Source organism: Balearica regulorum, chromosome 7 (assembly GCF_011004875.1).
Source record: "Balearica regulorum gibbericeps isolate bBalReg1 chromosome 7, bBalReg1.pri, whole genome shotgun sequence".
Classification (NCBI taxonomy): Eukaryota; Metazoa; Chordata; class Aves; order Gruiformes; family Gruidae; genus Balearica; species Balearica regulorum.
In genome coordinates, this window is record NC_046190.1 from 16,881,737 (window position 1) to 16,895,352 (window position 13,616).

The 13,616-nt window shown below is 35.7% G+C and overlaps 1 protein-coding gene across 2 annotated transcripts in view; it reads left to right on the top strand.

Moving 5' to 3' along the window:
* Positions 1-13,616, top strand: part of ADGRA1 (adhesion G protein-coupled receptor A1) — a 284,157-nt gene that overhangs the window by 246,778 nt on the left and 23,763 nt on the right. For both annotated transcript variants that reach the window (XM_075758192.1, XM_075758193.1), the window contains one exon: positions 1,733-1,878. In XM_075758192.1, the coding sequence (XP_075614307.1) occupies positions 1,733-1,878 (146 nt within the window). The remainder of the gene's footprint in view (positions 1-1,732; positions 1,879-13,616) is intronic.

Sequence of the window (13,616 nt, forward strand, 5' to 3'; positions counted from 1 at the left end):
TAGTGGATGAATAAAAGCAAAAATTCTAGTCCAGAAAAGTAATGTGACTAAGGTGTGGCATAGCAATGATCTTTTCAGTTCAGTTGCCTCCTTGAAAGTTCAATAAAATTGTTTTATTATATTATTTTTAGGAATCTAATTCGCTAAGTGGCTGGTCGTTTCTGTATATGTGGCCATAAATGTTGTCAAAATTTCACTTGTAGGTGCCTTGTCACATGGAATTCATCCCTGCTGGTCATATTCTTATGGACTCTTTCGCATACTTGTGTAGAATAATTATGGAATATTTAGTAGCAGTGCTATGCAGAAATGAGAAAGTTATGGACCAATTCCCTAGATTTTTTCCAGTTCTTTCTCACGGTTCTCAGCTTCTTTTTCTCCCTCATCCTTCTCCCCCTCTTCTCCCTCCTGCCTTACTCCTTCACTCCTCCACAGCTCATAGTCATATTCACTGCATCCCTACAGAAATGCTGCCAGCTGCATATGAGCTAAGTCCAGGCAGCAGTAGCCACTGAACTGGCAACGTCTGCCAGCTGATGGTACAAAGTTGTCTCATTCTCTTATTTCTTCTTCTTTTACCTCAAGCGACAACAGCTATGAAGGCTTTATACTCCCTTGTCTAATGTGTCAGACAAGTCCCAGAGAAAATTACAAAGGGTTTTCTGTTGATGATATTTGCTGCTATCTTCAAGTTTTGTGCTATATTATTAAATAGAAACAAAATTAATGGAATTTTTTTCTTTACCCATCAATTATTTTGTTTCAAGTTGAGCAAAAATGAACACAGGTTCAAATAAATCATTATACTAGATTTGTATTAGCTTTATTCAGCAATTCTCTGTATTCCTTAAACATTTATGTGCTTTCCAATTATAGCAATATTTTACTCGTCACTGCAAAATGTCAGGTTATTGCTTCAAAGGTAACCTCATTTTATATAATCAGATGGAGACTTAGCTGATGTAATAAAGCATTGGAGATTGGATAAAATTCCAATTACTGTTTCCATAGTAATGAATAACAATTACTAACATAACAAAGATGTTAGTATTTTAGAGGTGTTTGTACTTTATTGTACTTTCAATGATAAACATAGCAGTTTCTTGGAGACAAAATGATAATAAAACTATTGAGAGTTTGTATTTCCTTTTAGGGGAGGATGCCAAGATCTGTCATTTAATTTTAAAAAATTGTATGGCCAAGTTTAGAAGTTCCTTAAAATATGTCTGAAAATAATCTGATTTTAGGTAAATAGCACTGATCCCATTACAAGAAGTCAACCTTGAATATATACAGCAGGATATTCCTGAAAAATGAAAGGAAACAGGAGCATAATAGCAAGCAAAAATGCTGACCTTTCATTAATTCTTAAATTGCATTGTGATGATAAGCTAACAAAGTTTGTAACACAAACTAAGCTTTGCATCACTTTAAATCCAGGTGTAAAAAGTTGTCACTAATCGGGTTCTTAGAAAACAGTCTTGGTTTCATAACATACCATCTGGTATCACAGATATTATCTATGATAGATTAAATAACAGATTCCATCTGCTTTTATAAAGTGTTTTCCCTGGTTAGAAGTAATCAGAGAGAAAGAAAAAATTGATGCACTTAAAAATTCAGTTTAAAAAAATCTGTTTGCTTGTACACTTATGCAGTAAGATTCTTCTAAAACTCTTGTTTAACTGATCCATTTACTGACTCGATTAACTGTCCACTCTTTTTTTTTTAGGTTGGCATTATACTACATTATTCTACACTCTCTACTATGCTATGGATTGGAGTAACTGCCAGGAATATTTATAAGCAAGTCACAAAAAAACCTCAGCCATGCCAAAACAGTGACCAACCTTCTTATCCAAAGCAACCACTACTCAGGTATGGAATATTAACTATACTTTTTTTTTATGTGTTCCTAAAACATACAAATAATAAACAAACTATCACTTTTATTTCTGTATTTTTTACTTTTTACAGACTATAAATAGGATCCATAAAGCATTGAGTCACTTAGATGTATGTAAAAGTCTAAATATTTATTGTAAGCTAATAGTTAACTCAGGAGATGGAAATATGCAGAACTGGTATTGGCTAGGTTCAGATACTTTTATCTGGACAGGAACAATTCAAATGTTTCTGTTTGTTTCTTATGGAAGAAAAAAGCCTGGCTTGCTTCCGGGTTAAGACATTATTTAATCACCAGAAACTACACTGTAATGACTCTTCCTTTACTCTTATCTATTCTGCTGTAAATCTTGCCCACACTTGCACTGATTGCCTAGTAACATGATAGCAACCTTTCTCATTCCACATCAGAGATCTAATGCTATTACAGGAGTGACTGAAAGTCTGGACTCCCTATCAGCTTTCTAGATGGAGCAGACTAACTAACGTGCCTCTGACAGCATGGCAGGTGTAATGCAGTAAGAATTTTAACCAGATGCCTGTGAGATGCTGAAACTTCAAGCCAAAATAATCAGTCTGCATAGAAAAAAAAATACTACAAACTAGGATTTCTGACCAAAGGAATGAGAAAATGGATTCATCTTTTTTGACTTTGGCTAATACCTAACTTTTTGATAGCTAAAGTTATCTAGTGTCCCTACAGAGATTTTGGAGGGAGACTGAGACAGAGAGGAACTCCAGAGAACAATTCCTCCCATCTGTCTTGGATGTTTGTGTGAGGACAGGATGAATTGTCTTAAGGAGGTGCCTCTCTTACCCACAGATCACGGAAAATCCTGAACGGTTAATTTAGACTAAAGACCTCAGTTTTATAATGAAGGACAGGAAATATGAATTCTACTTTTTATGGCTTTACTGTGAAAAATCCAGATTAGTGTATTCTTTTAAACAGACTTAGCTTATTTTGTTTTGAACACAAAATGATTGTTAAGTAGAATTTATAGATGGCTGTATGAGGTTGTCACAACTTGTTAAAAGTCTATGGGAAGATGAATTTTGTTTTGTTGTCTGATTCTTCTGAGTGAAATCTTAACATGATTATTTTTCTGCTTTTTAAAACATCTTTCTAGAGATGAAATTGATTAAAATTGATTAAAGTTAACATAAAATTTGCATAGTGAAGAGAAGGAGAGCCATATTGAAGGAGAGCTTTGTTAGGTGTAAGCAAGAGGTTATACTTTCAGTGAGAGTGCCTGACTGCTAATCCATTATTTACTATACTATTCTTCACAGATAAGAATTTCACTCTTTCAGTTACTAGCTCATGACAAAATGAATAATTGCCAATTTTCAAATGCTGCCGTGTGACTATTAAGGTAGAAAATTGTTACAGGTTACACAGACCCAGCATAGTGTATGTTCTTCAAATTCAAATCTTGTCTGAGTTGGAAAACGATGGACAATCAAGTTACAGAAAAGATTATTCTAATTAGAATCTTTGCTGTACCAGTCATGTTAAGGTTCTCAGACAGTGAAAATAAACACCAGATATTTTAAGTTTAGTAATAGAAATTATAAGCGTCCTTTTAGCTGTAAGAGAACATAATTTTTTAATAGCTAAGTAAAATGATTCTAAGTTATTTTTCTCACTCGAGGCACCATATGTCCTAGAGACACAGGCACTGACATGTCTATTATGATTTTATAATGGTTAGTAATAGATTCAAAGTAGTAAGGATCAATTTCATTTTGTGTAGAAAATGGGCATAGTATATAGAAAAATTGCTTTAAGCAAGAAAATGCCAAACTCATAATTAGTAATTGTTGTTCTTTTACAATGATAATGATAATTTTTATGGGGATTTTAACTTTCCTGGTTTTAATAAAATTAAAATCAGAATTATTCTGTATCATAATATTTCCATAAAATCCATTTAAGATGCTTATATTTCAGTGTAGTCATTTATAGGAAATACTTTAACTAGACAGTGTTCTTGTATCTATAAGCTGATGCCAGCCTTTACACATATTGTGCCTCAGGTACATAAGGGATAGCATCGCAGTTTGTCCAGGACTGGGTTTGGGTGAGGGAGTGTTAATTTTTGTTTCCATTTGACACCAGTAGATAGCTACTCTTTTCTGAGTAAGTAAGTGGGGACTACTGCCAAAAATCAATACATAAATCTATGACATGGAATTTACCACAAACTGATAAAAATTCTCTCACTACATTTTATTCAAGGAGCTTGATGCACTCTAAAAAGTAGCCGAAATAGTGAAAATAAGACCCCGTATATCTAGAAGGAGACATTACCTGTTAGTACAAAAGGGCATTTACTTGTAACAGTTGCTTCAGTTTCTCTGTTTGCTGTTTGCGTATTCATTTGCAGAAGTAAGGCAAATGAGGTACACTTGATCTTTTCCTCCTAGTTTTCCTTGAGCTGTGGCAAGATGTATCCGATTATGTGAAATTGTGGTTCTCTATTAGTTTTCTGTCTTCTAGATACAGTGATCAAACTTGAAATCTTTTTGCAGTGTAATTTTACTGAAACCTGTTCTTCATGGCTATACGATTTTTCAATATTGCCTCTTTTTATACATTAATCATATATTATATGATACATTATATATGTGATACATTATACACTATATATTATTATATGTACTATACATAATATATATTATAAGTTAATTATAGAGTTAAAGCTCTCAGGGCCTATCACTTTGATTACTGGAACCAACTGTAACAATTCTGGCATTTTTCACTAAATGTGCCTGGATGCTAATGAGGTGGATCAAATTAATGCACCATTGAATTTTGTCTATTGAAATGCTGAACCCTAGCACTTCAACAGATAATGAAATTACTTCCTGAAAATTATACTCTCTGGTATTCTTAATAGAAATAAATAATTCTATCTGTTCATCCTCTGTGGACATTTGTTAAACCTGGCAGGGTTTGGCTCCTGACTCATCTGAAGTCAGATTTTGCCAGCAAAGACAAAGGGGCACGCAAGACTCAGCTATTACTTGCAATGTACAAAAATTCTCATCAGCCCCAGCTGAGGCACAGGTAGTATTAGTTTTTATACTTGATATGTGCATGCAGAATCAACTGCAAAGTGGATAACAGGTGATGTCACTGTCTCTGCTGAACTTCATCTTGTTTATCATGTAACATATCTTGATAAGCTTTTTAAAAGGTTCTTATCAAAGTTGTGGGGCTTCTAGGAAAAGTAACTCATACAATGCCTTAGAAAAATTGTTTATCTAGCTGAGGTAGCAATTTAGGAATGGATTGTGTGTCCTTCCTTTGTAGTCAAAGTACTAGGCTTAGTACTATGGCTATTAAAAATGAACATAGAGAACTTTGGGAAGATCAAGGTGCAAGGTCCTGCACGTGGGTCAGCGCAATCCCAAGCACAGCTATAGGCTGGGTGAGGAATGGATTGAAAGCAGCCCCGAGGAGAAGGACTTGGGGGTATTGATTGATGAGAAGCTCAACATGAGCCGGCAGTGTGCACTTGCAGCCCAGAAAGCCAATCGTGTCCTGGGCTGCTTCAAAAGAGGTGTGACCAGCAGGTTGAGGGAAGGTGATCCTGCCCCTCTACTCCGTTCTTGTGAGAGCCCACCTGGAGTACTGTGTCCAGCTCTGGGGGCCCCAGTACAAGAGAGACATCAAGCTGTTGGAGCAAGTCCAGAGGAGGGCCACGAAGCTGATCAGAGGGATGGAGCACCTCTCCTATGAGGACAGGCTGAGAGAGTTGGGGTTGTTCAGCCTGGAGAAGAGAAGGCTCCAGGGAGACCTTATAGCAGCCTTCCAGTACCTGAAGGGGGCCTACAGGAAAGATGGTGAGGGACTGTTCATGAGGGAGTGTAGTGACAGGACAAGGGATAATGGGTTCAAGCTGAAGGAGGGTTGATTTAGATTAGATGTTAGAAAGAGATTCTTTACTGTTAGAGTGGTGAGGCACTGGAACAGGTTGCCCAGAGAGGTTGTGGATGCCCCATCCCTGGAAGTGTTTAAGACCAGGTTGGATGAGGCTTTGGGCAATGTGGTCTAGTGGAGGGTGTCCCTGCTCGCAGCAGGGGGTTGGAACTAGATGACCTTTAAGGTCCCTTCCAACCCAAACCATTCTATGATTGTAACTCAGGCAAATTAAACCAGTTTTCAGCAGCACACTCAGAGAACATGCAGCCAATACCACTGGCTTCAATTTTATTCTCTTATTGTTTTCAACTGTAAATAATTTTAAAAGTTAAGAATCATTTCTAGATTGAGAAAGCTGTTCAAATATGTCATATATTTTGCAATGTCTTAACTGTTTTATAGAAACTGTCTTTTAGCTTGCACACAGAGCAGACCTAGAAATAGTAGGTGAGAACTGAAGGTGGTTTAGCTGCTAATGGATGTGTGCATATATGTGTGTGTGTCTGCTATTCTATATGGGCTTGTCTATGGGCAAGTTTCTGTACCTCATCCATACACTTCTAGCGGACTGAGTGATGTCTTGGAAGTAGCAACAACAGAAGTCTTCCTTGTGGGCTATGTTTGTGGTGTAGTGAACAACCTACACCCTGATTACATGAATGTTCTAGATGCAGTAGTGCTCAACTTGCATCCTCCCCATCTCCTGCGAATGTGGCAGCAGCTCCTCCCAGTCATTCCCTGGCTCATTATTTCTATCAGCTACCCAAACGTTAATAGTACAGTATATAGCTAAAGAGTAGCTAAGTATCTTTGTGACATCGAATCATATTAAATTATTTCACTGAAAAAAAGGCAAAACCATGCTAAACTTTCACATCCAGGAAAAGCCTCTCTTTCGGTTTGTGTAGACAAATCCCGTGATGAGCCTCTTGCCTCGAAGTGAGGAGATTTTACTGGCTTGCATGATACCACAGGGGTCATGTCATCTGCTTAGCACTTTGCTCACAATGTTAACCCTGCTTGTCTCAGGATGAGCGTTTTGATGCTTGATCTGAATTCTCACAAGCTGGAAGCCAACTCATGGGCACAAATGGATCTACTGCTATGTACTGCTGCGTTTGCCTAACTGTAGGTCCCAAGAGAGCCTGGCTGGAAGTGTTGTGACTTCCATCACAAATTGATGATGTGGCAATTTTTACTGAATAAGTTACCAATGAAACAGGCTATTTCCTGAATTTGAGTTGCACACAGCAATATATATGATGTCATTGAAAATTGGCACATGATGTTTTTGCGCTATAATGGAGGTACTAAAAACACTTCAGTAATAAAGACTAAAGAATTCTTATATTAAGGTTTTTAAAGAATGATTGTGTCCTTTACCAGAGAAAAAACCCAGAATAAAAAGAACTAATGGTTTCTAATATTCCCAAGGTCGAAAGGGTCTTCAGAAAATTATCTTTGTTACTCTCAGGGTCTAGAAAATTTCCCCTATCGGTTATAACACCTTGCCTATAATTTATTGCAGCATAATAGCAGTGTAATGGGGAATCAAAATTTGACCAAGATAACAAATTCTCTATTAAATGTCTAGTTTGCCCAGTATGTCATGTCATTTTCTTGGCCATGTTCTTTTCTGGATCTTGAGTGTGAATCATATGAAGTGACTTAATTTACATTCTGACAGACACAGACATTACTTGTCCCCTTGACACCAGCAGCTCTGAAATGCAGTTAAGTTCTAGTGCATTTTTGATTAGCACTGGCTCTCATGAATTCATGTTGTCTTGTATCAAATAATAATTGAGAGAGAGAGATAGCAAGAGGTCAACTGAAAAGCATCAATTACAGTCCATTGTTTTCTTCTTTATGGTATGCCCTTAAATATTTATTTCTCTAATCTTCATCCATGGAAGCCCATTTTTCCTTCCTGCAGTGAACATACTAAACCTCCTCTATGAAGTTTAAATTTAGGTCTGATTATCTCAAGGGATTATCTGCCTTTTCCTTAACAACTGTCTGTAGTTCGCATATGTTGAAATAAATGCAAAATGCCACGGGGCAGAATTCTCGGAAGCCCTGAGGGGATCTCTGTAGTTCACTCTTTACTATTAGCATAGACACAGTTCTGTCATTGGAGAGTAAGTGAAAGTGATGTCTCCCTGCAAGTAGGGTTTTCACCAGTTGGAACTATGGGTACAGTCAGCCAAGTGTCTCACTGAAAATCTGCAATACCATGTTCAAGGAAGTTGGCTGTAATTTAAATACTCAATTGCATCCTTTACTTAGAGGACAGAATATTTTGATGTGGGCAGAGTCAGTCATCAGGAAGTTTAATGTCTCTGATATTATCATCAACACTTCTTATTTTAGTTATTGAAAGTTAAGACTAGAAAATTGTCTTTTCCAATGTCTATTTTTAGATAATTTTCAAATTGTGCTGTAATTAGTTTGATTCATTATTGAACAATAGAAGTTTTTGCAATCCTTATGTATTCGCAAGGCTGCTTATAGACTCAAAACCATAAGTTCCTGAAAAGAACATAGTGTGTGACAGCTGCTTTCATATGTGTTATCTGCAAATCACTATTCCCATGTTTCTTGTTTCAATATTATTTGCCATATTTCCCAGGAAGGAGAAAGGCCATATCACTGAAATGCCATTTTAAAAATTTTTCATTTGACAAAAACTGAACGTAAGAGAAGCCATGTTTTCCTTCCAGCTATCATTTTAGTTTTATTCACCAAAATAAGGCTTATATTCAACATCAAAATAAGCTAGTATATTATTATCTTGGATATTAAAATAATCTAATGATTAGAGCCATTTTAAAATTTTAGTATGGTTTAATATAGAGGTCATCTTTTGAACAATGCTGTATTCTGAAGACAATTTTAATAACTCAGACATTCAAAGATGACACAGCTAATGATAGAACAGTACCAGCAGAAATGCTGATCTTATCAGACTACACTGTGTCTTATCAGCCCACCAATTTAGGCATGTTCTCAAAAAAAACCCCCAAAAAAACAAACAAACAAACAAACCCCAAAACCCAAACAAAAGAATTGTAATGCTGGGACCTTAGCCAGAATGACCAGAAAGATTCTGCCACCTGAGGTATAAAAGCTGTTGATTTTACAAGCTATTTAATCTGATCACTCTTAAAAGGCTGATATATGGTCAGATGGAGTCATGGATTATAGCCAGAGCCATTTTATTGCTAGCTAGCAATGTCACTGAAAGATCTGCAGTGGACAAGGGTATAAAATGGTGACAAGGGACACATTTTCATGAATTCTTCTCGTTCAATTTCAGCCTGAAGCTAAATGCATTTCCATCATATGGGGAGAAATGATCTTAGGTCAAAGAAAATGTTCAATTCAGCTTTGAATTAATTGTTCCACACAAGAACATTTTCAGTAAAAACAAAATATTAAAATATTAAGGAGATTCACAGTAGCAATATGTTGTCCGTGGTACCCTGAGAAAGCTGTTGCACTTTGCATAGGCCATGTAAACATTCATTGCAGACAGCATTGGATTGCCAGTATATGGTGTTGTCATGTGGAGGTATTTTCCTGCATAATCTGAATTGAACAAGTGACTAGAACTTTGCTTCTCCACCTTCAAGGTTAGTGACTGAATTATTGTGGTTATTAAGAGCAAAACAGTAACAGAGCCACCTGCTTTACTTTTAGTTTCACTTCATCCGTCTCGTGTATCAAGCCTCAAACTGAAAGTATTTCAAAAGTTTGTTCTCATTTTCTAGTTGGCAAAATTATTCTTCAAATCTGAGCTGAATGCACTATCAAATTTTTTAAGTTAATGATGCCTGGAACAGAGGTTCCTCTTTGATTTGATCTTATTTCAAGAATATGTTACAATCAAAGTAGGGAAAGTATTTTGTTACTACCCTAACTTCATTAGCTAAGGTACGGTGAGATACACACAATTTTGACAGTTTCCACAGTAGAAATCCAATAATGACAAATCTTTAAGAGATGTTGAGGTAGACAGTGAGGTTTTATCTTCTTTGTTTAAAGAACAGTGGCTGAGCCACTTAGCATAGATGAAATGGCTTACGATTATTGCAGAAGAAAAGTATGTCAACTTATTACTTGTAAACAAGCTATTAAACAGCATAGCAAGTCATGTATCAAGACTTTCAACTGAAACTTTCCCCAGTTGTAAAGCTATTGACAAACATAGCTAAAAAAAAAGAAAATTACAACATCTGAGTGATACCTGGTCATTTAATGAGGGAGGTATGGTCTTGGGACTTTTAGAAATTGTTAACAATGTGAGTTATGGCATTTGCAAGCTTGCAAAGTTGTGAGCTTCAGGAAGACTTATAATGATTCCTATGCTATTTTCAAATTTGAAAAGCTGTAACTGCAACATGCTGATCTGCAGAACTGTAATAGGTTGAATTTTCAGCTGCTTTTGTCATGAGTTCACATCTAGGTATTTCCTGGAAATTCAGAATTCTTGTCATACTATTCCTTGCCTCAACACTTTCTAGAATTTGAACTAGTCGTATACATAATCGTAGAGGATAAGTTAGAGGGTAGGGTAAGCTTGATAAAATGCTCTATGCTTTGATATGCTGCTCCAGGCAGAATGTAAAATGCTGATTGGAAATTTTGCAAGTTCTAAAACTCCTTGAAGATCATATATTCAAACTCCAACGGGGGCTTTGTAGAAAACTTTATCAGATTTCAAAGAGCTAAATATTTTCTCAGATGATTCTCTGGTGTCATATAGATTAAACTTGATTATGCAAAAAGCTGTAAAGAGAAGTGCATAAGATAATTTCAAATGTGTCTATTGCCATAGTGTGGACAAAGAACTAAGCATTCCCATCCATATGAAATAATATTTACCACAGTTACAGAAAAGATTATCTGACTTTTAATTGTGGATGATTGTACTCATTTATTATTAAGATATTTTAAAAATCAATAATTTGTTTTACTTAAAGTCAGAGTCACATTAGATACAAATTCTTTCCTATGAAAACTGTTATGTGAGAAAGATGGGACTTAAAGCTTGTTACAGGACACCTCTCCTTTAAGTGGGTGTATACACCCAGCTTAACTGTAATGAAAACAGCAATGTTGCAAGAAAACATAAGACATGAAGAATTGTGAAGTATGTTGTGGAGACTGATGAACTGCAATGTCACAGAAATTAGAACACTGCAGGCAACCAAGTAGCACAATATACAATTATTGAATAGTCTATAACGACTGCAGCACAGTACAACCACTATCTATTTAAATTATCACATGGCATAGGTCTTATTGAGTTATTGCATTTACCAATACATTGCCACTATTCCATAAAGTAATTTTGGCTTAAAGATATTATTAGATTCCAAGAGCAAATGATAACAATGAAAAGGATGTGGGTTATCTTAAAATAAACTAGCAATAAACCGATATATATATATTTTTATGCACATATAAATGTTTTTAGCAATTATAGTTTTAAATGCATGATTTTAACATTTCAGAATATATTTCTTTCTTAATGAATGGAAAAGTTCAAGGAAATAAAAATACATTCCTAGGACAAACAAGACTGGTGAAATCTACAGTTATGCATATTAAATTAAATATGCTGCAGCATATTTAACTGTAACTGTTGTAAATTCAGCTTCAGACCTGACTCATTCCATGCATACCTCCTGCCAAATATGTGTGACAATCTCTGGCTTATGCCTGTTTGGAAGGAGGGTTTAAAAGTCTGGGGAGGAACCGTTGCATTAGATTAATTCACTTGGTTTTGAATTGGGAGACCACAAAAATATGCACATACACTTCCATTGATCTCCTTGGCCTTGTACATCCTAAATAGTTGAAGCCTATTACTGGAAATGTGGATGATTCTTTTCTTTTCAACTTAGTCTTCATTAAAAACTCAAAATGAGAACACATTAAAGAGAAAATCACACTTACAATTTTAAAGTAGGAATGTTTAAAGTTAACATCCTCCTGTGGTATGACTAAGTATTTTAAATTTGATTTTCAAAATTATATAAAAGTAGATTACTTTAGAACTTTGACCAGGCTTTGGACCAATTTTAGTTGTTCTTCGACTGCTAAGGCTGTAAGTAGTGAAAGAGTCGTCAGGAGCAAGGTGCATAATTTGCAGAGTGAAAGACAGCTCATTGTTCAAAGCTACATCTCATATATCAATGCCTCGGAGTTTTGGCTTTTGCCTTTATCATCACTTTTCCTTTTAACATAAAGAGAAAAATGAATAGCAGTGGCTCAGTTAAGGCAGACTGGGAAATTAAAGTTCTCCTATGTAACTTTTATAATTTTAGTATTCTGAGTAAAGAATAAGGTACATACTAAGAATGACTTCCAGAGCAGGTAGATCCCTCATACATTAGATTAAAAGCCAGCCATTGACTGGGTTAGAGTAAAGTTTTCTGGATCGATTACTTCAAAATTACCTGCTTTGGAGTTCCTTACAATAGTTCATAAACGATAGCAGAGGGAAGGCAGGTCTTTTCTGTAGAACAGGGTTTGTACATACATAGTATTTTTTCTGCTGTTTTTACTGAACGCTTTAAACTTTATTTTTTTCCATGGAGAAATTACACTCCCAGTAGAGCCAAGGTATTCAGAATTTGCGTACTGAATTTCCTGACTATTGATCTTCTGATTTTTCAACCTTTGTCTTGCACTGTTATAAAGTGCTATGGGTATATGTTGTGTTTTACAGAGGCAGTTGAACAATTGCCTGTGCAGAACAGCATACATCATAAATGAGAGAAACTAAGTGGAGTGATTGAAAGTATAGAAACTGGGAAGTAGAGGAGTTCAAGAGGCGTATCAAGAGATGAAATTTTGACTTAGGATAAAATAGGGAATCGGTGTGAAAAATGACACAAAAAAGTATCCAAAGAAAGCTTTAAAGAAAACTAAGCAAAGGATAAGTCTTGAAACAAAGTGCAGACCAAGATACAGACCCTGGGAGAACTATAGAAAGTCTCAAAGAGATCAATCAGATTCTAACACAGGAAAGGAAAAGTCATGAGGACATCTGAAATGGTGATAATATTAATAAAGGAAAGGGAAAGGGAAAAATGCTGGCCTGCAGCAAGGTAAGAGACAAGTAAACTCAAGTTAGGTAAAAAATTTATCATGTGTTTTAAAAGTCCATATCTATCCTTATCTGTCTTCTGTAATTTCTGTTCAAAGCCTTTTTGTGATGTTTCTTAATGGGATGGTAAATCACCTCCCTGTTGGTGTGGCACACCGCTTGAGAGGTTCCGCAGTTGAAAGGGTGGGAAAGAGAAAAAGATAATATCTGTACAGCACCATCAGAAAAATCATGGTATTTCATATTCTGATTAGAGCTTGACTTTCTGGACTCATGTGATTTTGTTTGAAACCCTCATCCTAAACTTAATAAAGAAAGCTTCTAACTCCTTATTTTTCAATGACAGTTGTAAACATGAATAAAGGAGGAATACGTGATGTCAAATCACTTGAAAGTTGTGAACCCTCACTACTAGTTGTGAGTGTTAATAACAACACTGATAGGTTTAAAATGTACTGATAACAAAATTCTCTGAAATTATTGAAGACATGACAATAAATAATAAGCTTAACTCGCAGTAATGGGTAAATAGGTTGATATTAGAAAAAGACGTTAAACTATGAGAATAGTTGACAATTAAAACAGGTTTCCTGAGAGGCTGTGGATGCTCTGCCATAAGCAATTTGTTAACATAGATTAGATAAACCCAAACCAGTCATG